The 22248-nt window shown below is 38.5% G+C and overlaps 3 protein-coding genes across 6 annotated transcripts in view; 1 reads left to right on the top strand and 2 right to left on the bottom strand.

Annotated features, from left to right (window-relative positions):
• Window positions 1–97: 97 nt before the first annotated feature.
• On the bottom strand, window positions 98–4274 carry eif2b1 (eukaryotic translation initiation factor 2B, subunit 1 alpha). The gene is made up of 9 exons (XM_085464388.1): window positions 3980–4274; window positions 3791–3892; window positions 3326–3462; window positions 2212–2328; window positions 2002–2114; window positions 1845–1913; window positions 1676–1751; window positions 337–462; window positions 98–253 (listed from the first exon to the last, which is right to left on the bottom strand). The coding sequence occupies exons 1-9, from the start codon at window positions 3990–3992 to the stop codon at window positions 98–100; spliced, it is 909 nt and encodes a 302-aa protein (XP_085320514.1). The 5' UTR covers window positions 3993–4274.
• A 3861-nt stretch (window positions 4275–8135) lies between these two features.
• Window positions 8136–16913, top strand: bcl7a (BAF chromatin remodeling complex subunit BCL7A). Its single transcript, XM_085464386.1, has 6 exons — window positions 8136–8308; window positions 11529–11610; window positions 11769–11865; window positions 12799–12948; window positions 13785–13888; window positions 14096–16913. The coding sequence occupies exons 1-6, from the start codon at window positions 8217–8219 to the stop codon at window positions 14168–14170; spliced, it is 600 nt and encodes a 199-aa protein (XP_085320512.1). The 5' UTR covers window positions 8136–8216; the 3' UTR covers window positions 14171–16913.
• Window positions 16914–17872: 959 nt separating this feature from the next.
• The window catches only part of clip1b (CAP-GLY domain containing linker protein 1b), a 49941-nt gene continuing 45565 nt past the window's right edge, over window positions 17873–22248 (bottom strand). For all 4 annotated transcript variants that reach the window (XM_085464382.1, XM_085464384.1, XM_085464385.1 and 1 more), the window contains one exon: window positions 17873–22118. In XM_085464382.1, coding sequence (XP_085320508.1) covers window positions 21884–22118 — 235 coding nt within the window. In that variant the 3' untranslated portion in view covers window positions 17873–21883. The remainder of the gene's footprint in view (window positions 22119–22248) is intronic.

Genomic DNA, 22248 nt, shown 5'->3' with positions numbered 1-22248 from the left:
TATAACAGCTATTCAGATGTATCCACCGGAGTTGAATTAAATCTCTGACACACATTTAGTTTTTGTTGGTAGTTTTTATTGGAGAATTGTGAAGCAGTTATAAATAAAGTTTGATGAGTTCATCGCTGACTGCAGATGGGGTAAGGACTCCCAGGTCAGTGAAGAGGAGGGTGATGAGGGAGGGAGGTGTGTAATCAATAATTGGATGTTCTTCTGACAGGTTCTTTGCCGTCTTCAAGGTGTCTGCTTTGTACTGTTGAGCCCCAAAATAGATATGTAAGGAAAGCTTCTGAATATAAAATAAGGGGGAGAGAAAGAAAATCTGTACAGTTTTACCTTAAATTTATCTGGCACGTCCTGTTGGTTGAGCGGGTACAGACGTACGAATTTGAAACTCTCTGCCACGACGTAGAAGGGCTTGTTGTGTGCCTTGGAGCACAAAGCCATCTGATAAGTGCCGATCTGCAAGACAAAACACAAAAGTCTATTATTGTATCACAAGCTGTGTCACATCACTTTTAGGGTGAACAGAGTGCAACCCGTGTCACAATTTTAAAATGTCCCATAAAGACAACACATGCGAGCAAACATTAAGTTACGGTTTTAAACAGACTGTATATCGCGGTCTCAAACTCATATATTGAGGTGAATAATTATAAGTCAATTTGGCACTTGAAGTTACTTTTTTGTTAGAGAGGATTTGTGTGTTGTTGAGTGCAATGTTAAGTTCTTTAAAAAGCAAAAAAATGATTTAATACAAAGGCAATATGAGCAGAAAGCACAAACAGGGCTGGCTGTGTTAGAGTTATTTGTTAAGAAAACTATTTTCACTAGCAGTCAAAAACTAATGTGTACACTTATGTCTGCATTTTTTTTGTTTAATACGAACAAAATTATAGCAGAACTGCTACCACGTGTGGTCAGAAAGAAAGTACCAATTTGTTTTTTGGTAGTTCACTGAAAGGCTTCAGTTAAGAGTGAGAAAAACATTTTTTTTTTGCCTTGTTATTCAATATTTGAAATTTAAAAACACAAACAAACAAAACACTACATTTTCAGAAATATCTGTGGGTGTTTTGTTGCTTGTTTGGGGTTTTTTTTGTACTACTCAAACACTAAAGTGGCCCTCCAATGAGATGACAGTGCCAGCAGTGGCCCACTGCTCATTTCAGTTTGATACCCCTGCTCTATATTAAAGATGTAGCTGCCATGATATCACTGAGGCATCATTGGTTAGCGAAGCCCTGTTATGAAGCTGCAAACTAAACATTTCCATTGTCTCCATGTTGGTGTCTTAAAACAAGATATGAAAAGTGAGCAGAGCCACACAGTAAAGCATACCCTGCTTTATCGGGACATTGATGGAGACAATAATTTATAAAATGATCAGAATACAACACAGAGAACCCTGTGCTGTAACCTGACATGCACCACGTTACAAATGTAACTACAGATCACCTTCAACATACTTGGTTTATCATAAAGCGTCATTTATGGCTTGCCTAGACTACAAAATGTTGTGACGTATGGTTTGGAGTTGACGGCACTAATACAAAAACAAGTAAAGAAAAACAGGAGGCCAAGAGAGGCCCAAAGAAGAAGCAATAACCAGCATTTTAACACTGATTTGAATTTGATTCAATTGAAGAGCATCTGAGTTTTTACTGGAACACACCTTATTGATGATCCCACCACTCTCCACAACTCCCTCAGCACCAACGATGACTAGATCCACTTTTTCCAAGACGTATCTGTAAAGAATGACAGAAAATACAAAACTAATGCAAATGACATTGACAAGAGACATGACATTAAAATCAGACGTTATTAACATCTGTATCCACCCCACAGCTGCGTCCAGCACCACCGTTACTGGAACATTGAGTTTCCTCAGGGCTTCTGCCATGTGTTGCCTGAATAATTTTAAAAAAAAAAGGACATTATTGAGCCTGTGTCCTTTCAGAGTAAGACTACAGTACAGTATATAGACTGCTCCCTCACCCAGCTGCATCAGGCTGTGATTCAGTCACATAGACAGAGAATCGTTTCTTCTCAGCTGCAGCTTTTTCCAGCACCCTGAGGACAACTCTGGAGTAGGAGTGAGTCAGGATTTTCTGAGAGAGACAGGGAGAAAAACAAAAATAAAAAAAAAATGCATCACTGAACCTTTTCCCTGTACAGAGCAAGAATTAGGTTGTGTTCCATACTTACAGCGCCATCTTTGATAAAGGTGTGACAGAGCTTGGCAACCTTGGTCCTTGACATGGAGATCTTCTCTAAAAATAGTTCTCCTCTCTCCTCCATCACCTTCTTACAGCGAGACAGGTCCTGAAAAGAATAAATGTTAGCATCTGCCTTGGATTAAGATAACGGGTCTGATCATGCAACCTCTTTAAATCTGGCCAATCTCCATAGCAGTTCCAGCAGGACTGCTATTTCTAAGTTCCTTCTAATGGTCTTTTTTTTTTCTAAAATCTTGCATTTGTGCATCTACAATGTGTGCTAGAACTTCTTTGATTTGGATTCCTTTTTGGGAAGGAGAATGACATTTCAAAACTGCCAAGGACGACAAATAAAAGGCTCAATAAAACATGGTGGAAGCAGCATAACGGGAGGGGTCCCTAGTGAGCTTGGCTTCCAGTGTCCCTAGGTCACAAATTTTTATTAGTGATGTGAAAAACAGAGCTGAATCTATACTGAGGTATGCAGAGCTACAATTTCTGCTTACAGCAAAAAACAGCCACATCCAGCAAAGTCCCACAGTGACCCAAAACACACTCTAAAAGTAGCGCTGGAGTTTTTGATGGTCAGGAAATGGAATATCCTGAAGCTGTTGGTTCAATCACGTTATCTTAACCCGATCAAACTGTGTTTCACTCACTGAAGACAAAACAAAATACAGACCCATAAACAAACAGTAACTAAAGACAGATGCAGTAATGGCCTGGCAAATGTCATGAAGGAGGAAACACATTCTTTGGTGATGTCTGTAATTTCCAGGCTTCAACCAGGCATCGACTGCAAAAAAGTATGAAAAATAGTCACAACTACTTTCATTTGTCAAATTGTGACACCTCCAAACCTAACAGTTTTTTCTTTACTTTGATTATATTTGTTCTCCTGTATGAACCACAATTTTGCTGTAGAATTGCAGTGTCTCTTTTAATAAAGTTCTTTCGAGAACAGTAGCACTTGCACAGCATCCATAAGGTCTGACTCGATAACGTACAACAGATCTGGTAGTGCTCTGATGATTTCACTCAAGTTATTCACGCTTAATCTTGTTCAATGTTTGAATGTCCAACGCCAAACTGTCTTCACTCACCTGGTGCTCCAGAGATGTGAGGCTTATGAAGCGCAAGAAGAGCTCCCCTCCCGAGGAGACAGCCACAGAGGAGTCCACTCCTGTAAGGCAGTCTGTGGCTGACGTCAGGCTCTCCCTCAGGCCCAGGATTGTTTCACCTGAAGGGGGAGAGACAGCTTTGTCATCCTAGTAGTTCCTTACAGTGCTCTTTCAAATCTGTGAAATCTTTATTTCATTTATGGTAGAAAAATAATAATTCTTATTAAAACTGTACTTGACATGTGGGCTTCAGTAACTTTTTAAAGCACTCTAGATGCTGTTTTCAGATCTTGGCCCACATGATTATCGCAGAGAAACGACAAAAAACACTATTTACAAATTGAGAAAACACAAAAAGGCTAAATTTCACGTCTTCTTCTCCACATCCAAGCGAGAATAAGAAAAGCCGAGAGGTGTCTATATTAACACCAAGGGCTTAACACTAACCTTTATCTCTCTTTAGGAATTCAAGCAAAGTGCGGATAGCAGCAACAGCAGAGGCCATGTCCGGGTCTTTCTTCATCTGATCCCTGAAATACTCCACCAACTCTGTCCCAGAGATAGAGGCACAGAGATATCCAGTTAATATTTCTAACACAAAAAGCAGAAAATTATTTTTAAAATAGAGTAATTTACCTTCGTTGTTCATCCTGAAAGCAACAACAGCGCCTAAAAGATAACCACAGAAGATTTCTACAGGTTTCAGTCAGTGCGCTCTTTCTAACACATGCCAGAGCGGCTGACTCCGCTCACTGTCTCTTTCTTTCAAACGAAAATATTCACAGCGCTTGAAATATTGTTTTAAGTCAGCCCCACTCTGAATGGCAGCAAAACCCCGCTGAACTCTGTCTAAAAGTTGCTCCTGTCACTATTTCCAACTTACACACCATTAGCTCATCCTGCAGAAGGCAGGTTGACGTGTCGCAGAGTAATGACGTAGACAAAAACGTCTCCCAGACGCCGTGCCGTTCACGTGAAGTTGGAAATGTGACTTTAATTCGGTCATGTGTTTTTTTTTCTGTTTTCGTTTGTTTGTTTTTATAAACCACAAAATAACAGCAAAGATTGTAAAATAGTAACATAGTAATGCAGAATCTCCACAAAGTGAGTGAAATGACCATAAAGCAACAACAGAGAGATAGAATTGTCTATTAAAACCTCAAAGATATTCACTTACCTATAACGAGAGACAACCGGACCATACGAGAGTCAGAGACAAAACAACTGGTGAGGAACCATTTGAACTTTTTATTGGTGTCAGGTCCATCCATGTTAATGAACAGTACAGCACAGACATTTAATAAGTTGCTTATTCCATTCTGTAATGTAACTTAAAGGACATATAAGTGTTTCTTAGTGTGCTCTGGGCACAGTGGGTATAAAGAGGTACAAGAGCATAAAACAACGTTTATTATGAAATTATTATGAAATATGTCTTCATACCAGCAGTTATGATATAATGACATTTATAATAATGATGTACCTTAATTGAACTACACAGCAATATTACGGGCCATTTATGAAATTAAGTATACTGCTTACACAGGGTGAAGTGTCAACACATACTTTATTGTTCCATAATCCAGCTTCCAGTTAATCTCGATACCTTTCACAGCCACAAATATAGCTAAACTGGTCCCAAACCTTTAACCTGTACCACAGTATATGAACTAAAAATGTAAACACCAACGCACATAGCAAGAAAATACATATTTTAAAATGTTAATGAATTAAATTAAACTTGCTAATTAATGTCAATAATGATTTTTAGTGGGCTAACTTGATTCCAATAGCTTGTAAGCACATGAAGGAAAAGCCAAAGATTAAATGCTAAAAGTTAAAGAAGGAAGAATGTTATACAGAGTTCGTGGAGGAGCTGAAGTATGTGAAGGAAGAGACTATTAAAGAAAAAGTGGAATAGTCAGGGAAATGAAGAACACAGACAGGAGTACTGGGAGGCTAGGTGTATGGCAAAAAGAGATGTGTCAAAGGCAAAGGCTAAAAGCTCATTGTGAGGCTGGACACTAACAGCCTCACAATGAGCTAAGGATAAGGGAACTTGTGAGGATAAGGGAACTTGTGAGAGAGACTGAGCTGGAAAGGATGTGCAGCAGTGATTTGTCACATAGTAGGAAAGATGTGTTAACAAGTGATGAGAGTATGGTGAGAAGATAAAAAGGAGTACTTTGAGGAGCTGATGAATGAAAAAATAATAATAGAGAGGGCGATGGATGGGAAAATGATATCAGGAAGTCCAGAGGATTAGTAAGGAGGAAATGAGGACAGTGAGGACAGTGAAAAGGGAGTTTGTCCAGATTTAATTCCAGAAACAAACAATGCACATTTACTGACAGTGGGTATAACAGACAGTTTGCTGGGAAACATACAAAACATTTTTATACAAAATCTGAACACGTTTAAAGTGTTTTAATTCCAGAAAATCTCAGGTTTTAAACATCTATCACAATGGGCAGTGCACAAGAGAGGTGACGAAAAGAGTGGCGACACAGTTGAAGATTCACCCCTGTTTGGTGTGATTAAGAGGGGCAGGATTAGAAATGAGAACATCAGAGGGACAGCTCAGGAGTTTGGAGACAAAGTTCAAGAGGAAAGCCTGGGGTGGTTTGGAAGTGTGTAAATAGGGCATAATGTATATATTAGACAAAGAACGTTAAATATGGAGCTGCCAGGCAGGAGTAATAGAGAAAGATCGCACAGAGTCGCACAGAAAGAAGACATGCTGAGGCCTGGTGTGACTGGAGAGGATGCCAGGGATAGGATGTGATAGAGGTAGCCTGTCTGAGTATTTTTATACACACTGCTATTATTTCTACACATACTAAACTACATACACTTCTAGAGATATTTGTTATGGTGTTGATGCACTTCTCACAATGACATTTTACAACTTATGAAAACAGTTTATGTTTCTTAGTCAGAACCTTAGGTCTGTCACTTTCCTGAATACTGTCCAGCACTGCATTAGTGTTTACAATCAAGTTATTTCAAATTGTTTTCAAATATGTAAAAATGAGCAAATACAGTCACACACTCTTGGTGTTAGCAGTGAAATTGTCCTTCGGGTGAAAGCACGTTCTAAGAAGAAGTTTAGTTGAAACACACAGAAATACATACAGTCCTTTGTCCTTTTGGCACGGGTAATTACATGCATATACTATACATATAGATCCAACGGCCACTTTATTAGTTGCATCTTACTAATCTCAGCTTGGACTGCCTTTTGTCTTCAGAACAGGCTTTAATTCTGTGTGTTATAGACTCAACAAAGTGCTGGAAACATTCATCAGCAATTTGAGTTTCCTGTTCTTAGCTGACAGGAGTTGCACCTGGTGTGGTCTTCTGCTGTCGTCAAGTCAAGTCAAGTCAGCTTTATTGTCACTTCAACCATATACAGTTAGTACACAGTGAAGCGAAACAACGTTCCTCCAGGACCAAGCTGCTACATGCAACATAAATTTACAACATAAATTAACAGAAAACACTAAACTAGCTAACTAAGAGGCCTAGTTAGCTGGCTAGCGGAGACAAGACAGACTGACCTAACATAAATTACAACATAAATTAACAAAAACTAACTATCTAACTATCTAAGGAAGACTTTTTCTTTTTGGTTAACAGACAGCAGACAACAAAGTGCACGTGCAAATGTGCAAACAAGAGCAGCAAGTGACAGTGTGACAAAAAAACACAACGTAACATAATAATAAGGTTTTGTGATGATGAGTTGAGGTAGTGGAGGAACAGTAAACATTCCTTAGTGTAGCAGCAAAAATTAGGAAGTAAAGAAGTTAGTGCAAAAAGTCCAGTAATAATATTGTGCAAAAGAGCATTTACAGGTTGGTGTGTACGATAGATTGGTGGTGTAGGTCAGTGTGTTTGCGCTTGTGTTGATTAGTCAGTCCAGTCTCAATGTTTTGAGGTAGTTGAGTTAAGCTGAGTGATAATGTGTGTGTGTGTGTGTGTGTGTGTGTGTGTGCGTGCGTGCGTGCGTGCGCGTTTATCAGTCCAGTCCCTTTTTGCTGAGGAGACGGATGGCTTGTGGAAAAAAGCTGTTGCACAGTCTGGATGTGTGTGCCCGAATGCTTCGGTACCTTTTTCCAGATGGCAGGAGTGTGAAGAGTGTGTGAGAGGGGTTGTTGATGTCATGATTAAGTGACATCAAAGACATGCAAAACAAATCCAAATAGACTCCACAGAGACACAATATAACTATAAAGAGATTTAAAATCTGTGACAGAAAGAGATGAAACCAAGGACAGAACAGAAGACACAAAATGACAACATGAGGCAAGCAGAAAAGAACACAAAGCTCCTGAGACATGCTCAAAATGACTGACGGATACAAAACAAGGCCAAAAGACACATAATGACTCCAAAGAAATGTCAGATGTTTGAAGGAGATGCACAGTGACAAATAGAGACATGGGACAGAACCTGCCAGAATGAAAGTGGTGTAATTTTGCTGTTGTTTTTCAGTCTTGTGTTAAGACGTGGGGGACATTTATACTCTTACTCGAGGCCAGTCTATGCAAAGTACTAAAAAACAATAATGAATCAAACAGAGTAAAAATATGAAATCTTCTTCGTCCTTTCCTCGCACACTCTCTAGTTTTAGCGTCAAGTTTTCTGGCTGGAGTGAAGTAGAGAACATCAGGCAGCTTGCAGCCTCTTTGTTCTCCTCCTGGCTCAGCAGGGAGACGGCTCTTCTGAGTGCAGCTGCAGCCTTCCGCCCCCCCCTCCTCTCGCTGCTCTATCAACCCGCGCAGGCGCAATTGGCTCCTCTGTGCGCTCTACTGTTTGCATTGTGTCTGAGCTGCCGGCGAGCTTTAAAAATATTATACCCACCGCGGCAATGTCGGGCAGGTCGGTCCGAGCTGAAACCCGGAGCAGGGCGAAAGATGACATCAAGAGGGTTATGGCCGCTATTGAGAAAGTACGAAAATGGTAAGAGGAAAAGTAGAAAAAAAAGCAGGGTTCGTTATCTATCACGAGAAAGGCTTGCTTGTTGGGGGAGGAGAGGGAAGGAGCGAGACAGAGCGAGGGATGAAATTGAAAGAAAAGGACATTTTCTGAAGTGGATTTCACGGCAGATGTACTTGCAGCTCAGGTGCACCGGGGCGCACTAGTGTGGTGCACCACCCCGTCCATCGGCGGGCTAGCACGTTTAGACTACATGTAGCCGGCGTATTTTTCCACTGATTTTAACGGCAAGGGTTGAACCCAGAAGCCATATTTCGATGCAGTCACATGAAGCCATTGCTGCCCGCTGTTGAGCTCGTAGCACAGGCGGCGGTTTTTAGGATCGAAACGTCTAATAAGTCCGGACTTGGAAACAATTTGACGACGGCGCTCTTGAGTCGGAGCAGTTTAGTCCGTCTGGAGTTTTAAATTAAGCGCTTTGAGTCGCCCTTTAGGTCTGATAGAGACTGAGGCACGGTGGGGGTTGGGAGAGGGAAGTAGGCTACTGTAGTGCATGGCTGAACACGTAGTGACTCAGTCTTAACGTTTAACACAAGAAAAAAGCCTTTTATACACATTTGAAGGCTCCGATACGCCGATTTTTGTTATGATAGTATACACAATTTAGGTGTGAAAGCTTACTTAATGGCCAAATTTATTTATTTATTTTAAAAATAATTTATATACATACATTATATGTAATTCCCAGGTCGGCGTAGAGTTTTCGTGGTTTAATAATGTCCCTGATGTAACTAATATTGTGAAATTAAACTTAAATATGACTTAGGGCAGGGAAACTCATTTTAGTTAATACAGACCGGTTTGAGATATATATATATATATATATATATATATATATATATATATATATATACACACACACACACACACACACACACACACATATATATATATACACACACACACACACACACATATGTTCATTTGTGAAAAAATCCAAATTGTGTCCCTCGCGTGTTTGTAGCGCTTCACTTTGGCATAATCACTTTGGTATAATTTTACAACTTTTAAATTGACCAGAATTTAAGTTTCAGTACCTAAAATCACAACAAGATGTTAAAAATCGGAAGGTCAAACTGAAGAATCAGAATTGAAGTATTTTTAAGTAATCGGCATTGAGTTATTTTTGAAAGAGTCAATAAAAACATCTTACTGGTTGTTAGTTTAGAGGAAAAGAAGAGCCAGTAAGATGTTTACCCCTCTCACTTTATAATTACCCAAGATTATTGGGTTACTGGTCGGATTACAGAGAATACTGACCTCTCCTTCGATTGATTAATCAGTAATGGATCCATAGAAAATGATTCAACAGACCACATTTCTCCCATATTAGCTTATTGCTAATATGAGTTCCCTGTTAAATTCATAATTGAACTGAAAATCGTTCTCCCCACACAGAAGATATTCAGGCTCGGTCATTTCTGAAAGACCTCCCTGAACCTTATTATCCTACCAGAGCACTTCATTCTCAGGCTGCTGGTTTATTTGTGGTTCCTAGAATTTTAGACAGTAGAATTCAGAGGCTTCAGTTTCCATAAGTTCTCTCTCCTTTTAAGATTTTAAAGTTCAAAACCTTTCTTTTTTCTTTAAAATTTCTATTTAGGACTGGATCAGGTGACCCTGAACCATCCCTTAGTTATGCTGCAGTTGGCTTAGGCTGCTGGGGGCTTCCCGTGATGCACTGAGTGTTTCTTCAACATTCGTCTCTTTTTACTTTCTGTGTGTTTATACAGCCCGACTGTATTCAGTCATTAGGGAATATTCAACTCTGGTTCTTTCTCCCATAGTATGTCTTTTGTCATCTCTCTCTCTCTATGCTCTTCACTTTCAACCCCAAGCGGTCAAGGCGGACGGCCGTCCCTCCCTGAGCCTGGCACTGCTGGAGGTTTCTTCCTATTAAGAGAGTTTTTCCTTCTACTGTAACCAAGTGTTTGTTCATAAGCGATTGTCTGATTGTTGGAGTTTCTAATATTGTAGCATCTTTACTATACAGTACAAAGTGCCTTAGGTGACTGATGTTGTGAATTGGTCTTAAATCTCTTAGAGTTTTTTGAGAGTTTTTTTCTTTCTTTTCATCCCCCCCCCCCCCCCCCTCAAAACTACAACTAAAATGTAAAGTTTCTCAGCATTAATTAAAATAATAATGAACTAATTTACTGTTTCATTCATTTTCAAAGCCATTTTTAAAAGGCACCAATAATCCTGGTATCAACTTCACAACTCTTATTTATAGTACTTTTCTGTGCCTATTTTTAGAGCCTAACTTATTGCTTCATCGCTTGTTTTGTCAGATCAACAATCCCAAAGTATTAATTTCAATAGTATGAGGAGGAGAATACTGGCAAAGTATCTGATCTGAGAGGCTGAAAGTTACAGCGAGTAATGTGAGCTGATAAAAGGCAGTAAAAAAACAAGGTTGTGATTATTATTTATTTCTTTTTTACCCCTTTGCATTTTAAAGACCAGAGAAATGAGTAACTGAGAATACGAGTGTTCAGCATACGAGTGACTAAGCAAACCAATCGCAAGCTTTAACCTTTGGTGTTCAAAATGTCAGGTAACATAGGATTTCTTATTTTGTAGCTTCAGGTTACTATCAGAAATGTTTAAGACATTCAAATATTCACTGGAGAATGGTAAATGGCCTGTATTTATATAGCGCTTTTACTAGTCCCTAAGGACCCCAAAGCGCTTTACATATCCAGTCATCCACCCATTCACACACACATTCACACACTGGCGATAGCAAGCTACATTGTAGCCACAGCCACCCTGGGGCGCACTGACAGAGGCGAGGCTGCTGGACACTGGCGCCACCGGGCCCTCTGACCACCACCAGTAGGCAACGGGTGAAGTGTCTTGCCCAAGGACACAACGACCGAGACTGTCCAAGCCGGGGCTCGAACCGGCAACCTTCCGATTACAAGGCGAACTCCCAACTCTTGAGCCACGATCGCCCAAGGATCATTTTTACTTAATTGAAACAGTGGTACCTTACCAACAACAGTTGGTACACTCTGTACTCTAAGAACATAACTGCTATACTAATCCAATATTTTTTTTTTTTTTTAATTGTATTTTACATTCCTATAGCATCATTTATAGAGTGGCTACAGTTATATCTACACTGCTTTCACACTGGCCCAGAGCCCTTGAGTCAGTTTGGTTTTTCTGTGCCTTACAGGGAGAAGAAATGGGTGACTGTTGGAGACACGTCCCTTCGCATCTACAAGTGGGTGCCAGTTACAGAGCCCAAATCAGATGATGTGAGTTCATTATCATCACCACCACCATCATCAAAATCATCAAAAGCTGTATACTGATTTATCCAAGCTCCGGGCTGTGTTTGTTCATCTTCCTGTCACTTTATTGCATGTTGGAACCAGTTTTACTAACTAACATTGCGCGTATTCTCCTGCTTCAGAAGAACAAGAACAAGAAGAAGGGCAAAGACGAGAAATATGGCTCAGAAGTGACGACTCCAGAGAACAGCTCTTCTCCAGGAATGATGGACATGCATGGTGGGTGTTTATGCCATGCTCCAAAAGCCTATCATCTGATATTCTGTCATAAACTGTGGAGTCTCCCCACAGCCACTACAATCCAAAATATAAAATGTATTTATAGTTGTATGATACAGCTTCACTTTACAGAAAATGGCAAAAAAAAGGAGAAAAGTAAGTGAAGCTGTAGGACTTCCAGGCAAGCTTGGGAAAGTGAGATAATGTATTCCAGGCATTTTTGGAAGGAAGTTCTTCCATTGGCTGAAACATTCCAGTAACCATACTTGCGTGAGTAACAACAGGCAAACCTTTATCCAGTCTTTGGTCTGAACACGCCACCTATCATCTCAAGGCAAAAAAACAGAAAACAAAAAGAAAACCAGGCAGGCCCTGTGCTTTTTTTTTAATCAAAGGTTTCTAAACTGGAGGAAATGGTGGATTTGTTAGTGACTACTTTTGAGTAACACATTAAGTTGATTTGTTTTTGCAGTGAGCATTCCCTGCAAAACCTACAGTGTGTGTGTTCATGCTAATGAAGAAGCATGTCACCCAGTGTGTCTGTGTGGCTCATTGATGTGTTTTTAATAGTTTTATGGTTTTTTTTTTCCAAAGACAGCAGTGGTGCTATGACACAATAATTAGCTAGATTTTATCACAGAGATTACACCCTGATAATGATAAGCGGAAGAGAATGGATGGATTTTTTTTCTTGCCTTTTTAAAGTTCCCTGTTTTTCCTTTGCATATTGTTTTTTCTTCTGTTGCATTATCATGGCGTGAAAATTGACAGCGTAGACCCTTTAATACTCTTTGGAGTCATTCATTTAATTTTTTTTGATTATGAATCAAGTATTTATAAAAAAAAATATGAGCATGACACTTAATGCTGCAAACCAAAATCTGTTTGCCTTTAAAGTGACTGTGCAATACTTTCAATTTGTGTCTTTGCTAGATGACAACAGCAACCAGAGCTCCATCGCTGACTCGTCCCCAGTGAAACAGGAAAACAGTTGTAGCACCAGCCCTGCCCCAGAGCCCACCTCCACATCACACCGTGACAATGGTGAAGCCAAGACTGACCAGAGCCCAGACAGCAAGAGGGGTTAGGCACTTGCAAACACACTTCCAAATAAACAGACAGACACACATACTTTAAATGACAGTCTTATCCAAAGCTCCTCTAGCAGGTGGTGGAGTTGCATTGTCAGATGGGTGAGGAGCCCCTTCCTGTTTTTGTTTTTATCCTCAGAACAAATAGCATCACACTGTGAGAAGATTAAAATGACTGCTTCTACATAGTCAAACCCTCATACGGGGACCACAGACACAGTGCAGCTGCCGTGCTGTTCCCCCCGGGACTTTAACCGTCAACCATCTTTTACCGCCACCCTCAATTCATCTTAATGCCAAAACCCCCTCTCATACATTCACATTCTAACTTACATATTATATTTTTGCATATCTCAATGTACTCCTCACAGCAGCAGTCTTGTGGGGGATTGAACCTGGAAATATTGCACCACGAATTTGAACTGAGTGCACAATAAGCAAAGATTAAACATGTTATACTTTTCAAAGAATAGTGTAATACATTCACCATTCAATTATGGACCACAGAAGTAAAAACATTACAAGAAATAAATCCTAGAATGAGGTAAACAGGCCAATGAGTGTGTCAGTGTGCGTCTATAGTCTTGCAACCATAACATTAATCAAACCAATTGTTTCTGAATTGATCATAAATAAGCTCCAAGAAAAAATGCCAAACACACTGAAAAGAATTGGTGTAACTCCAAAAGTGAAAACTGTAGATAAATTTGAGGGTGTTTTTGGCAGTTCATCTCTGTGACCACACTGTCATTAAAGTATAAAGTATAAGACAATTCAACAGGTATGTGTGCTCTTGTGCTGATCTATCATTGTCTTAACAATCTCCAGGTAAGAGCATCCCTTCATCAGAGACCTCAGAGAGAGCACAAAGTGCCAAGAGAGACAGCCTGTCCTCAGGGGAGAAGGACTCTTCAGACAGCAAAGCCACTCAGGTATGAACACATCTGTCTATAAAATTTGAATCGGTGTCATATGATCTGCTGTTGTAACCCCTAGAGGGAGCAGCTGAAAGAAGAAGAAAGTACATCCACTTTACTTCGCTTCTCAGACCCAGAAGATATCCTTTATATACAGTCTATCATATTACTATTTATTAGTCCAGAAAAATCCTCAATATTTTCTTTTCTTCTTGCCTGTAGGACCTAGAGGATGAAGCCCCGCCCAGCAAGAAAAGCAAACTGGAGTCCTCATCTCAGGACTTTGAGGAGAGTTAAATGTTTGGGGCTGAGTCATTACTCTTCTCCAGCCTCCTGTCTCTTTCCCTTTGTCCTTCCTCCATTAACTCTAGATAATTTAGGGCTAATGGACATACTGGCTCTCCTCTCACTCCTGTTTTTCTTCCCTCACCTTCTCCTCTCTACCTAAACTAAAAGGGATAATGGACGTCTCCCACCCTTCCTCTCTCACTTTCACCCTAATGGCTGCTTCCCCTCCAGTTTGTCATCTTTGCCCCTGACACTCCCCTGTCACAGAGGGAGAATGGATATTACCTCTGTTCACTGGTCCCCCTCCGTGCTTCCTTCCAGTCCTCCACACTTTTCACTAATGCCAAGAGACACGCCGAACCTGGGCTGCAACCCCCTCTGTGAACAGGGGCAGCGCTGTCAGCCAAGCCACCACCAGGCCAGATGACAAACACTGACCTGCTTCTGTGACTAAAAGAGTTAACACTGGGATTAGGATGAGGTCAATCGCAGACACTGCTCTGAGACCATTTTTTAAACGTTTCACTGCTAAGGGTTTAGCTCAGGATAACTGAAGAGGCTAGCCTGGTCTCAGATCAGCGGCTGCGGGGGGAACCTCCACCCTAGGACCACGTCACTTCAATCCTCCCGATGCGCCTCCTGTTAGACTAATGTTCTATATTTGTTTAGGAAGTGTTTAGGGTTTTTTTCTCAGGAGGGTCAATGCACTGTTATGGTATGTCACAATCGATCACAGATAGATTTGCTGCTGTAGTGGATGTCTTTTTTCTCTATCCATGAAAAGTTCACCATTGACATATGTTTTTGTTTTTTTTGCTTTCAAAGAGAGTTTGTTTATGGTTCGTAGAGGAAGAATATGACAACGGTACTGGTTGAGATACACTCTTGGTTAAGTAGTAAAAACAGGCATAGCTAGCGTAGGTCCTGGAGGTGTGCCTTGAGTTGCTATGATTAAATACACGTTTTAGGTCAAGCAGGTTTTGAATTACAATTTTGGTGCCATGTTTTGTTTTGTTTTTTGCCTTACAATTATCACTAAATAGTTTTAGCCGATATTTATTTTTTACCTACAACTGTTTTTCATTTAAAAAGAATAGATGAACATTTTGGGAAATATTTGCTTTCTTGCAGAGAGTCAAACAAAAAATATGGCATTGTCACAGCCAGGCATTAGTTAGCTTAGCTTGGTATAAAAGCTGGAAAAGGGAAATGGCTGGCCTGGGTTGGTCTAAAATCAGTCAAATAAGAACTAGGAACACCTGTAATGTTGCAGCAACACACAAATCCACCAGGTTAAATTTCCTTGATGGGTGTCGCCCAAAGTAGGACGGGACAGGAAGTGGCAGAGGGAGAAGCTAGCCTAGCAGAAATAGTATTTGATTTTGGTTATTTTACTTTTGTGAATTTTTCTCTAGGGGGTCACAGCTTCTGTCAAAGACAGTCTGGCGCATAACTCCCTGTGAATGACACGACTTAAGTTTTAGATTTGTTTTTTTTTTTTGTTGTTGTTTTTGTCCAAAAGCTTTGGAGATGTTAGTAGGTGAAACTAGCTTACATGTTAACATGCTATTTATTATTTATTTACAATTATTATTTTTACTTTTATACTAGAATGAGACGAAGAAAGAGACGAAGTCCCTCATTACTTCTTGGCACATAAGAAAGTGTCTAACTGTCTCCTGCCATGTAATCGCGTTATATCGCATTATCATAAAACTCTCTGCAAGGAAGCAAATTGGCGTGTTATTCCTTTACACAGTTGGAGACTGGAATTTGAACACTACCCAGAAGTTAATTTAGTTTTGTCTTGTGAAAATGTTGCAATTTGTAAACTTCAGTCAGAACACCAGTTGTTGGTCTTTGTCTACTTCAGGTGTTTGTTTGTTTTTCTTTTAGCACCTTTAAGTAGAAATTGACCAATTTCCTGGACCGGTTTTCCCACCTGCTCCACCATTTAATCACTTCTCCTCTGTGTAAGTCTTCTGTGTATCACTACTTCTCTATGACCTACTAAAGTCTTTTAGCTCAAACATTGGTTCTAATCCTCCTTCAAGGTGCTGTCTGTTGGCTGAATCCATACACATGTGGCATCAAGCTCTTGGTTTTGTGCAAAGTTGTGCAATTTACTTGAACTTTGTTGTGTGGATTCAGGCCTGTGACCTCTAATGTACAACCTCACACATCTAAGATTTACTTTCATTAATTGAGATTTCCTTGTCAATTTGGATTGAAATGAATTGACTCACCACAAATCAATGATTTCATAACATAACAGGGGCTTTATGATGCAGAATTACTTGATCAGATTTCAGCAAATCAGCATTCACATGGATGGAGAGAAAAGAAATTTAAAAAAAAAATGTCTTGGTATAGAGGACGGATTAGCATATACCTCATTCCCAGTCCAGCAGCGCTGGAACTTAAAATGCTATTGTATTGACATTAACAGTTATAAACAGCATTATGTACACTCAGTTTAAGAAAAAAAATCTCACTTATGTTGTAGCTTTCATCTGATCGAGCCAATTGCTTATAGTTTGCTCATAACTGTAAAAAAAGAAAAATGGAAAAAAAGAGCTGTGAGATATAAGATCTTGTATGTTTTGGGGTTTTTTTTTTTCTTGGGACCATATTGTTTTTCTTTAGATCTTGTACAGATTTATGGTTTGGTTTGACTTATTTATTCCATCAGTAGTGCTTGGTTTTTATCATGTCCAATGGTTTTGTTTTCTTAATAAAAGTCACAAAATTTTCTGGGTGTTGATGTTCAGTGTTTGTTGAGAAGAAAAAGGGCACGAATCATGAGGACATCTGAAATAGCAGCCTTATCAAAGTATGCTTTTTGCTTTTGAGTGGCTTGTTTCAGCTTGCTTTTGCCAGTATGTGAAAGCTACATATTCAGACACACTTTTTTTTCATACCTTTGTTACAGTGGAACAAAGATATGAAAATATTAATAGTAGGACTGACTGCCCAAGGCCCCAATACCAGGAGGGGCCCTTGGAAGCCTCAAATGAACAGTTTTCCATTCACAATTTTTACTTCTACTTAATGTAATCATTAAGTTACCTGAATAATTAAAAAAAATAGTGGAGGCTTAGATGCCACTTTGACAAATGCTTTAGTCCATTCAGTTCTTACAGAACAGTGCTCAACTCTTACAGTACAGCTAATTAATTTTATTAAGTTGACTGCTAATGAAGACTGAGTCATATCTATAATCAAGAAAGCAAAACTGGGTTATCAAACAAGAAAGAGAAAAACCAAACTTCAGCCGTTAGCAAAACATTTATGCAACCACAATTACCACCATCTGGTGGTCTTCAGATAGAATGTAGGTTTAATGCACGTACACACTGCCTGAATTTCTTTTAGCCAAAAGTTACATGCACGTTTTAGAGTGGTTTTAGCGGTTTTACTTTACATGATTGCCACGTCTTTTTCATGTGTGAATTACACTGCCAAGTTCCAAATTTCTCCTTTTTTCATGCACTCCCACAATATCTGAGGTACTGAAGCCCTGGTTGATTTATATTTCTATTAATGTAACCAAAACAACAGGAAAATAAGTATATCAATTTCACAATGGAGATGTTTTTATGTATATACTTTCCTTATTTTTCTTGTCAGACAACTATTGAAATGTGAAAAAAGTGCATCTGGGACGAGCAGTGGCTGACCGGTAAAGAGGAAAGAAAGGACGAGAGCAGCTTTTCTTTTCTTAGCATTTGTATTGTTCTGTTCAGGAGTATACAGCACATAGAAAACAGTGACATTTTCCACCACATTAACATCTGTAAAATGGTTTGAAACCATTTATAGATGGTGCCTGAAATTGTTACATATAAAACATTACACCAATAATTAGACGCATCACTTATAACAATGTTTTAAAGTCTATACAAATAATTTTCCCCTTGAGTGAAAACCTCCTTATAGAATGTCAGCCTTGTCAACAGGGCAAAAAAATAAGATGTACACATAAAAGCTATCTTTTTGTTCCATGGCACTTTGTACACATTTAGCAGAAGGAAACTTCTGATTAGTATTTACAAAAACTAGGGTCAGTGGTTAGTCATGTATTATACACTGTTACACTGGAAGATTCAATATGATCCAAAATTGTGCTTTAGTATAAGATATATCAAATAAAAACTGCTATACAGGGTTAATTTAAAGAAATAGTTTGGCAATTAAGGTAATTCACTTAGTCGCTTTCTGACAGCTAATATTCTTGTAGTAGCACCTCTAAAGCTCACAAACAGTTATATGATCATGTTGCTTTAAATAGTACAAAAATGTAAAAAAAAAAAAAAAAAGAAAAAGAAAAAAAAAAGGCAATTTGTTTTATTTTCAACACATTATTTATAATGCTTCCCAATATTTCTTCAATATGTGCTAAGCTAACCTGGTGTAGCTTTAAGCTGACTGCACTTTAGAAATCCATTGAAATCCATTCAGTACCATATCACTGCTGTTTCTTTGTTTATTGTGCTTATAATTACAAAATCCACCAGATGTTAGGATTACCTTTAATTTCTATATATGTGCTAACGTGTGCTTTAATGATGTATTTTGAGGTTATCATTATTTTGTAAGAAACCCGGTTATACAGGAGTTACACATGCTGTGTGGTAACTATGTTCACAGTAAATGTTTTTAGTGTATAATAAGGTGGCTTTCATAAGGTAACTTTAAATAATGATGTATGTTCATTTGACAAAGTAAAGTCCAGTTGTATTGTGACTTTTAACAGTCACAATACAACTGGAATAGACTTTAGTAGTCAGTGTCATTAAACTCTCAAAGCGAAAAAGCAGAATTACTAAAATGTCAAACTTTTGCTTTAAAGGTACTTGTTGCAAATTCCTTTTTTGAAATCATTCTTCACGAAATAGAGAAAAAGAGAGAACTAAAGTTTAAGCAGGGCTGGACTACACTATGTGTAATACCAATTTCCACAACAAGGTGGTGTAGCAAGTCAGTGTAACGTACAACTCTATTTTGGGCATTTTCAGCCTATTAGTACAGTATAGAGAATAGACAGGAAAGCAGACTCAAATCCCTGGTCCCCTGCTTAAAAATGCTATTTGTAGGGGTACCCAGTGTAACCTACATTTAACCAAGCAAATAACTACGAGCACATTCTTATTTTCAACACACCTGCTGATCAAACCCTGCACCTTGGCGCTGCAAGTTTTCCTTAAATGCCGGAGAGGAAGATTGCAAAAAATACCTTTAAAGAGGTCGGCATGAAAGTTAGTGCTCAATGATCGGCACCGTCCTCCTTGAAAAAATAGCTTTTAAATACTTTGAGAAGAAAACGTACATTTATTGAATCTTTAAAGTGGATAGTGCAAAGCTATCAAAGTTAGTAGAGGCTTCTGGAGTTTCATTTGGGCAGTTTCCTGTAACATTAGGCAGATGCATTTCAAAAGCCCACCTATACTACAGTAGTCCTAGCACTGACTATACACCTTCAATCAGTGCTAGCTTATTTTCCCTTAAGGGTGTCACTGGCTAATAAAAGATCATACAATAAATAACAAAATGCAACTTCATTATTAACCTTCAGTAACTTTCTACTGCATCGTTTGAAACATATCAACCTGTGGGAGACTAAACAGGAAAATGTGTTTATTCCTGATGTTGAAAAAGCTGTTGAAACCCAACCATGAGATCTGTTTAGTAGCTTTTGATTAAGTTCCCCATTCGTCACAATATTGCAGGCAACTTTTAAATTGTAAACTTTTAGGCATCTCAGGAAATGGTCCTTAAAAATCTCTTAGAAATAAGAACAATGTGAGATTATAATGAAAAGCTCAGCAGTTACTAAACAGACAGAATTGTGTTATTTAGTTAAGCAATGAAACTTTATACTGAAAAAAGTACGTGTGAAGGTAAACCCATGCTTTGAAAAAAGGGCCTGAAATTATTATTTTTTGGAAAGTACCATTTCCAAGGTCAAGATTGAACTATATCCATATCAGAAAATATTTACATTGTCAGCATTTAGGTTACTACTAGAACTTAGGTTGCTAAATCTGTTTAAACAAATTAAGTCAAAATTATTTTAAATATTAAACTGAACTATTTTAATTGGAAATCTGTGACAAATTTAAGAAAAAATATGAAATATTACAAGAAATAATATTATTTTATGATCACTTTTATCATAATATTTTATGATAAAGTGATCATGTTTTGAGAATAAGGGGTCGTGTGAGAATATGAGAATAAAGTTAAGAAAAAATATCTTACTATTATAATATAATATTAATTTGCTAAAGTAAATGCAACAGTCTAAGAAAACAACGTGCCGTAACATTTTGAAAATACACGCAATATTATGAAAATAAATTATTTAAGAAAAAAGAAATCCCCTCATTAAAAATGTCTGTATAACATTTTAAATAATAAAGCCAAATGATTTATTGAAAAAGTTGTAATATTCTGAGAACAAAATTTTTTTACAGTGATGCAGTATTTTTAGAATACTAACTATGATAATTACCATTATAAGAATTTAGTAATAATATTCCAAATGTCTATTTTAATATATGCACTTGAAACAAAGTGTTGAGGAAAATTTGTCTGCTTTTCCTTGTCAAAGTAGGAATGATATGCAACTTAACGGCAAAGATTTAATATTGAAAAAAAGAAAAAAAATGAATCCAGCTCATACACACTTCAGAAATGGACATTCTTACTTTTTCACAATTCCTTGCATTACCATGTTAGATCATTTTGAAATCTGTGTATTCTTCAAGGATTCATGTGTTGTTGTGCTTTGAGCTTTGGGCCATTTAATATTAATCATATTTATTGGATCTAATTATGAAGAGAGCCCCGTTAAAAGTTTGCTTATACTTGCTGATGGCAAAGTAACCTGATGGCAGTATAATCACAGGTGATTTAAGATGGCACTGAACTGTTTCACTGTGTGATGAAGAGCATGTATGCTACACACTATTAATATGCAATAAATAAATAAAGCTGGCATTCTGCAGTATGCCAGCTGTTAATTCGTTTTTTGTATTTATGCATTTCTTCAGCACCTGCCCCATATAGTGGTGAGGATGTGCATGGATTTTTTTTTTCTTGTTTCACCTATATGTCCACCAAAACATTACAACTTTTTCAGTTTTATTATTATAATTACTTTTTCCCAAAAATATTTTTCCCTTTTTTATTAAAAGGGCTTCACAAAATATTGCATTAAAACATAAAAAAAAGTTATGGCAGCATCAGTGTGATTGGTTTCTAGCATCACACTGAGCTATGTGAAACAGAGTGGAGAGGTGCTTCATCTTCCCTTCATTCAACTGTGCTTCCCTTTGCTGACCATCAACAAATTCAGCCGAAGTTATTTTAGAGAAACTGAAATGCAAAACAAACATTAAAAATGACAAGTGCAGAGGACGGATTCCTTTTGTTATTAACATCAATATTGCACCAAAGCAGCATACAGTATTTGGACGAGCATTCTTCATGACACAGAATGGAGCTGCAGAGTAAAGGATTCAGACCAGGACAGTGGCTACTTCTGATATGCATAAATACGGTATAAAAATACATTATGGAAAAATTTGCAGCGGCTATATTCAGACATGTTGGGTTGGACTGTGGGGAAAAAAGAACAGGAGAGGAAACGGTGGTAACTGAACTTTTTAAGGCGAGGAAGCAAAAGGAAGGGGAAGGAGAATAAAACACCTGGAGCCTCTAGAAGGTCTGATCATCATTGCAGGACTCTGTGGCATGTCCGAAGGCCTCGCAGATATCACAGTAGGGCCTTTCAACGGCAGGGTTGCCATGGTAGGTGGTGTGAGGTACAGAGTCGGGGCTCTGAGCCTGAGTGGGGCAGTCCTCTGTGTCGTGGAGGTCAAAGCAGTCACAGATGTCACAGAAGAGACGCGGGGTTGCCTTCTTCTCTCTCTTAGATATGCCTTCATCAAACCTACGTTATAGAGAAAAGCGAAAACACACAAGCTGTGGCCATGGGTTTTTATCTGAATATGTTGTATGTAAATCATTGTATACTACACTAGTGTTTTCCTAGTCTTTTTCCTTGAAAGTGTTAGACAACA

This window comes from Copadichromis virginalis, linkage group LG7, assembly GCF_057382275.1.
Source record: "Copadichromis virginalis isolate Kocher_CV1m ecotype Utaka linkage group LG7, C_Virginalis_male_GT1.1, whole genome shotgun sequence".
Lineage (NCBI taxonomy): Eukaryota > Metazoa > Chordata > Actinopteri > Cichliformes > Cichlidae > Copadichromis > Copadichromis virginalis.
This window is presented reverse-complemented; position numbering and strand designations above follow the sequence as displayed.